This window comes from Garra rufa, chromosome 24 (genome assembly GCF_049309525.1).
Source record: "Garra rufa chromosome 24, GarRuf1.0, whole genome shotgun sequence".
Taxonomy (NCBI): domain Eukaryota; kingdom Metazoa; phylum Chordata; class Actinopteri; order Cypriniformes; family Cyprinidae; genus Garra; species Garra rufa.
This window is the reverse complement of record NC_133384.1, coordinates 35,792,652-35,800,102: the sequence shown is the minus strand read 5'-3', so window position 1 is coordinate 35,800,102 and position 7,451 is coordinate 35,792,652. Positions and strand designations below refer to the sequence as shown.

The window sequence follows — 7,451 nt, the reverse complement described above, 5'->3', positions numbered from 1 at the left end:
CTAAACCTGAAATAAAAAAATCATTAAAGCTATACAGAAATATTTTACAAAAATGGACAAAAACGATAATAGCACTTAATACAATTAATGTCCTATTATATAATGTGCTATTATTAATAAATTAAGTACTAAAATTGCTACAACTTAAGTGGAAATATAAATTTAATAATTAAAGCCGTACAGAAATATATATAAAAAACAGATACAAATGTTAATAGCATATAATAAAATTACTAAAACCGAAATAATATAAAAATATAAGCAAGACTAAAACGACTCTGCTGCAGAGTATGCGAAACTTCAAGTCTAAAAATTCAGGATTCTTGTATCAGGTTGCATTTCTTGCCTATTGTAAAATCCAGCAGAATCATGTCAGCTCTGATTAAGCAGCAGTTTTTATCCAGTGCACTTCTCACAGTTCATGTCTCCCTGGAGCAACCTGCAGTTAAGAGCTTTGCTTTAAGGCACAGCAGTGATAGCGCATGAATAGAGACTTTCCAGCATATCAGCCCTGAGATATTACTACACCATACCACCGACGTCATGAGACGCGCTGTATTTCTGTGCGATACGCACCAGCAGGTCAGCAAACCCACTGTGGGCGGACTGAGTCTGAAACGACATAAATGCTACAGGCCCAATCACTGTACAGTACATAAATGTCTTCAACAAATGGAGAACGGCATCTAGGTGCTGTTGACTCATCCAGCAGACACTGTCCATAGTCCTCCGCTGTCTGTCTCTCTCTCTCTCCATAGATCAGACATGAAGAGGCGTTTGGAGAGGTTGAAGTTCACAGGTACCCATCTCTCATCTCTCATTTCATTCATCGTCTTATGCTGTCTGTCCGCTGCCTGGTTTTAAACAAATCTTCCTTTCCTTTGATTTTAAACGTTCTCCTTTTAATTATCTTTTCTCTTTCCTTTCTAAGCCGTTTGTGTGCAAAAAATATTTAGATATACTGATTGATATAATGACTAAAACTTAAACTAAGATTTAAGTGGAAATGATATAAAATAATACATAAAATATATGTAAAATATATAGAAATAAAAAATATTTCCAAATAAAAATAAAAACTATAATAGCATCACAGTAAAGCTAAAATAATAGTGGGGCAGAGTGGTCAATAAAATGAAAAAATAAATCAATAAATTACCAAAAAACAAAAACAAACAACAACAAAAAATTAAATGTATATGGATAATATAAAAATAATATAACTTGAACAATAAAACGTATAGACAAAAACTTATTAAATAGTATCTAAATTATAATAAAGTAATACTGGGGCTGAGTGGTCAATATAATAAAAGAAAAACTAATAAAAAAAATTAGAAACAACAAAACATTAGCTAAAACAAAAATGTAAAATATAAAAGTGGGTAATCTAAAAATAAAAAATGATTAAAAATATAAATTAAAAACAAGTGTGGTAATACTGCAATATATATTAATAATCATGTTAATTTGTAAAGAAGAAAAAAACAAGTATAGAAATAGAAAAAATGACATAAAAATAAATAATAAATAAATAAATAAATGAAAATCAGAGACAAAATGTAATCGATGAAAATAAAAATTGATGGATAAAAAAAAGATATATCTCAATGATATTAAAATAATGCTGGGCCAGAATTGTTAATATAATAAAACTAACAATAGTAAAGAAAATTACTAAAACTTCAACTAAAATTTAAGTGAAAATAATGTATAAAATTCTATAAAATAAATGTAAAATAATACAAAATAATAAAAAGAAAAAAGTAAAAATGAAAACAATAAAAAAACAACAACAAATAAATAGCATTGCAGTGATACAAAAATAAAACTGGGGCAGAGTGGTCAATAAAATAAAATGAAAAAAAAAAAAATGAAATGTAAATGGATGATATAAAAATAAATATGTTTTCATTTAGTGTAACTTGAACAAAAAAAAATTAATAACTGCTTAGACAAAAACTTAGAAAGTTTTAAATAGTGTCTAAATTATATTAATTGAATTGTCAATATAATAAAACTAATAATAGTAAAAAAAATGACTAAAACTTCAACTAAAATTTAAGTTAAAATAATATAAAATAATATAAAAATACAAAATAATTTCAAATAAAGATAAAAACTATAATAGCATCACAGTGATGAATAATACTGTGGCAGAGTGGTCAATAAAATGAAATGAAATAAAATAAAAATGAGGGGGAAAAAGACAAAAAACAAAAACATAACTTGAAAAATAAAAATTAATAACTACATAGACAAAAACTTAGAAACATATTAAATAGTGTCTAAATTATATTAAAGTAATACTGGGGCCGAGTGGTCAATAAAATAAAGGAAAAACTAATAAAAAAATTTTAAAAAACAAAACATTAGCTAAAACAAAAATTATAAAGTATATTAAAGTATATTATAAAGTATATTAAAATAAAAAACATTATTTTATATTGTAATAACATTTTGCAATATTATTGTTTTTTTTCTATATTTTAGTTAGATTGTATATCAGAATTTTAGTCTCAACAGAAAGTTTCAATAATCACCTCTAACAAAAAAAAAATGTTTTTTTGACCTCTTTACTGACCTCTTTACTGCCCTCTTTTGGTTGTGCCTCTACTTTTTCCCTGTTCTTCTGACTTTTTCCTCAAAAAGTGGATGTGGTCTTGTTTCTTTAATCTCTGTGTTTCATTCATTCAACTGTAGGCATGTCAGCACGGATTCGCCCAACACTTAGAACACCTTCTGTTCTATGGGGCAGACACCGCTTCCCAGAATGCATCAGGAAACACTGCCCTCCACATATGTGCCCTTTACAACAAGGTAATCAACCAATAAATGCCTATACAGATGAGACAATATTGGTTTTAGCATATTTATCATGATTTAGTCAAGTCTTATTTAATATTAATTCATATACTATATTTAAAAAAATAATTTATTAATTGAATTAGCTTTAAATTAAATTTAAATTAAAGTTTAAACAATTGTATTTTAAATTTATTTTTAATTTAATTTAAGTTTAATTTGTAAGTAATTTTATGTTCCCAGTGTGTGATTTTATTTTTTTTTTATTTTTTTTTTTTTGGTATTTTTTAATGTTATAATTTAGGTTTATTTTTAAATTTGACCTTTAATCTCATTTTCATTTTCTCAGTTTATTGTCTAATATTTATTTTTATTTAGTTTTTCAGCTTTGTTCTGGGTTTCTGCATGCCTTAAAAAGTCCTAATTCATCTTTCCACAAATTAAGGCCTTCGAAATGTCTTAAATCAGTGCAGAAAGTCATAAAGTCATGTTGCATACACTACAAACAGAGAATATCTTCCTCAGAATTTTGGTCTTGTTTTCCCAATGCAAATATCCTTAAATCAAGATCCATTTACTTGAGATGCAAAATGAAGATGGGAAGCCTTGCTTTCTGAGAAATTAAATAAGAACAATGAACATTAAAACAAGAACGAATATCTTTCAGTGGGATACGAAAACTAGTTTTCTCATTGAATTAAGATTTTTTGAGCCAATTTGGAAGTTTCGTTGGCAGATTTGTTGTTTATTAATCATAAACTCACTTCATTTAGCTTTTGAAGTAAATTGATCTTGAAAAGAATCTTCTCTGCCCAATCAGGAAAGCTGCGCCCGGGTCCTTCTGTACCGAGGAGCCAGTAAGGAGATGAAGAACAAACATGGTCAAACTCCTTTCCAGGTATCTGTGTGTTAGCAGTTCTAATCAAAATGTCTTATTTTATTGTACATGCATGTGGGATGTTTCACCACTGTACTAGACATAAAAAGGTTGCAAAACATAAAGACATTTACATAGAAAATCAAGAATACCAAGTGCACGTTTGCTAGAATTGCAAAGACTTTCCTTATATGAAATATTGCATTGTTGCATAGTATATTGCACTGTTTTGTTTAACAGGTTGCTGTGATGTCTGGCCATTTTGAACTTGGAGAAATCATCAAAAATCACAATGATGCAGATGTTGGTAAGTTTATATTAGAAATGTGCAAAAAGACAGAAGGAAACGATAAGTATACCATAGTTTTCTTCCAAAATCTAGCCTCTGCAGGCTGTTACGACATGATGTTATTGCCCACAAAGATATCTTATTTTGGCTAAATTGGAAGGCAGAATCACATGCGTCCTTCATAGAGAAGCCAAAACCCATAATGCATTGTGGCAAGCTGTTAGATGAAATTTTAGTTAACATAATAAATAAATAAAATTAAAGGATAACTATTGCCAAAATGCAACCTGGGCTGTTTTTTTTACTGTAAACGAGACAAACTTATATCTAAAAGCATAATTACGACAAACGAGACGTTTTTGAGATTGACCTTGATTTCGTTTTGTGGTCAATGGCCGGTGAATGGGAGCACTAGGGGCATAACTTTGAGCGCATCAAAATCGATATTTTTACAGCACTAAGAAGGCTCGACACACCATTAAACTTTGCTCGAAGTATCGCCTGGGTCTCTACACATGAATTCGAGCATTGAGAACATGGTTTGTGTACACAGAGTTTACTAAAAAGAAAGGTTTTGAACAACTCACTTACACTGTTTGGGTTTCCGCTCGCAGCCGTCTTGCCAGTCAAGACGTGTCGATCTCCGAATGCGAATAAATGGACTCCATAGGATGAAATATTAGGCTTATATGAGGCTCTTTTTACAACTAGAAGGTTAGTATTGTTTTTCACTTGCGACAAAACAACAAATTAGCCGTACATTTAAACGGAAATATGCTTTAGGAGCTATCCATCTTTACTCTCCTCGCATTCGGAGATCGACACCTCTTGACTGGCAAGACGGCCGCGAGCGGAAACTCAAACAGTGAAGTGAGTTGTTCAAAACCTTTCTTTTTAGTAAACTGTGTGTACACAAACAATGCTCTCAATGCTGGAGTTCATGTGTAGAGACCCAGGCGATACTTCGAGCAAAGTTTCATGGTGTGTCGAGCCTTCTTAGTGTTGCAAAAATATCGATTTTGATGCGCTCAAAGTTATGCCCCTAGTATTCCCATTCACCGGCCATTGACCACAAAACAAAATCACGGTCAATCTCAAAAACGGCTCGTTTGTCGTAATTATGCTTTTCGATGTAAGTTTGTCTCGTTTACAGTAAAAAAAACAGCCCAAGTTGCATTTTGGCAATAGTTATCCTTTAAATAAATAAAAATAAAAGTGTAAAAAATTTAAAAAAAGTCCCGATAAACAGTAATTTAATCTAATTACAGGGTTCATACAAGGTGCTTAAAAGGGTTATATGATGTTGCTAAAAAGAGTATTATTTATTTGTGTATTTGTTGTAATTTAATGTGTTTATGCAGTTTGAGGTTTAAAAAGCATTATTTTCCACGTACTGTACATTATTGTTGCTCATCTCTACCCCGCCTTTCTCAAATGCTTAGATTTTTACAAAACTCATCGTTGATGGAAACAGATGTGTTCTCTGATTGGCCAGCTGTCCGGTGCGTTGTGATTGGTCGAATACCTCAAGCATGTGAATGAAAGTTACGCCCCTTATCAAGCTGTGATGCTGTTTCTCGGCACGACGAGACAGAAACAATAAAACTCATTATAAACGAGGCATTTGTTGCATCCAGTGGGGACATGACTACTGATTATAATGACTCATACTGTCTTTTTATGTGTTGCGTTGCCCGGGGTAAACATAACACCGTGCATTTGCAATCGTAGAATGAGAAACAACAAGCACTACTCTACACTGCTCAAAACTCGGGATGAATAGTCTTATAGTGCTTGATTCTAAATGATTCAACATGATTCACGCCCTGCAAATAAACCAGCTGGGAATCGTGAGGTGAAGGTGTTTGCTAACAGGGTGATGCATCTGTAGATGCATCAATAAAAAATATGTTCTGCAGAGAGAGAGGTAGCTGGCTTAAAAAAAAGTAAAATACAAAATGAAAATATTAGATGAAAAACTTAAAGGGGTCATAAGATGCCCAAGTTAATATGATGCTTTAGGGTCCTAATGAAAAATTCTCTATGGTAGTGTAAAAAACACTCATTTTACCTTGTAAAAACTGCCTCTGTTCTCAGCAAGCGTATCAGTACCTGGCCCTTTAAATGATATGAACTTCTGCTCACCCTGCCCCTCAGTTCTGTGGGGCGTGTCATTACATAGCACATGGTGTGTTGCCTAGACAACAGTTGGGGGTATAGTTGTATAGTTTGGGGGAAAATGACACTGGGTTTTTTTTTGAAGACACTGTACAACCCCATCCATTTAAAATTGAATTTAAAAACCGGAGTTGGAACCGAAACAAGATGACACCCGCAAAAAAGTTATACTGGATGCGTCTGAATGGTTAGTAAACTTAATGTCACTTTGATTTATCTTTGTATAAGGGTATGTCAGGGTAGCGTACTGAGACAGAGACCAGGGCCCGTATCCCTAAAGAATTTTTGTGCAAAAAGTGGCTCCTAGCGGCCAAATTCTAAGAAAATTCTCAGAGTCATGACGTTTTCTTAGAATTTCCCCTAAAAGTGACACGAAAATCCCAGTTAATATAAAAGCTATTCCTCAAGATTCCTAGCGCTTAAAAGGGCTCCTAAGGCGAGATCTGCTAAGAGCAGGGAAGAGGACTTTTAGTGGCTTAGGAGTTCCCCTAAGCAGCATTGATTGTTTGGGATATTGTGTCCCAGGCGCGCCTCTTGCCTTGGCTAGTGACAGTTGGGCCAAATTTTCCTCGTAACATACCTTTATGTTCGTTCACCAACTGGGCCAGCAACAAACCTTGCTCCTCAGTCCAGTTCGGCTTGCGATTCCTTTTTTTCTCCATTTTCTGTGTTTGTAGGATATTTGTTAACAAGCCTTCATAAATAGACCAGCCAGCAATCACAGACATTGATAAAAGCTGAGCCGTGTTACCCTCGTTAAGACCACACTGAGTTGTAACGTTGCAATTTCTACTTCATTAAGGACAGCCCCTTGAGATAGGCCATCTTGTTTTTAATGGGGTCCATATGGGAGTGAAAGTACAAAATATGCCAGCTAGGATATTAATATGAGCAAATAAGACACGAATCATTATTTGAACAGGGTGTAATGAGCTTAGGTTTTCACATATTTTAGATTCTAATGTTAGGCTATAACCCCTACAGCTTACTATTCATTTTCCAGATATTTTCTTGAATGTGAAATATTATTTACAATTACAGTCTGCATAAGATTAGAGTGTATAATTATGTTTATTGATTTGAGGGTACATCCTTTGCTCATTATCACCAAAAGTTAATTTTCATCAAACTTGTAGGATCAACCAATCACGGCTTTTGAAATGATGACTCATACCTAGCAACGAGGTCAACCACACCTCCTCACTAAGATAGGATTTTCCATCCATTCCTTGCTCAGATTTCACTGAAAATGTTCTGGAATCACTTCTAAGCTAAAACTCCTGGCAAGGAATTTTTAGGTTA

The 7,451-nt window shown here is 32.8% G+C and overlaps 1 protein-coding gene across 1 annotated transcript in view; it reads left to right on the top strand.

Moving 5' to 3' along the window:
* Positions 1-7,451, top strand: part of LOC141300326 (SH3 and multiple ankyrin repeat domains protein 1) — a 79,028-nt gene that overhangs the window by 26,443 nt on the left and 45,134 nt on the right. The window contains exons 8-10 of the mRNA XM_073830629.1: positions 2,704-2,820; positions 3,626-3,703; positions 3,923-3,989. Of these exons, the coding sequence (XP_073686730.1) occupies positions 2,704-2,820; positions 3,626-3,703; positions 3,923-3,989 (262 nt within the window). The remainder of the gene's footprint in view (positions 1-2,703; positions 2,821-3,625; positions 3,704-3,922; positions 3,990-7,451) is intronic.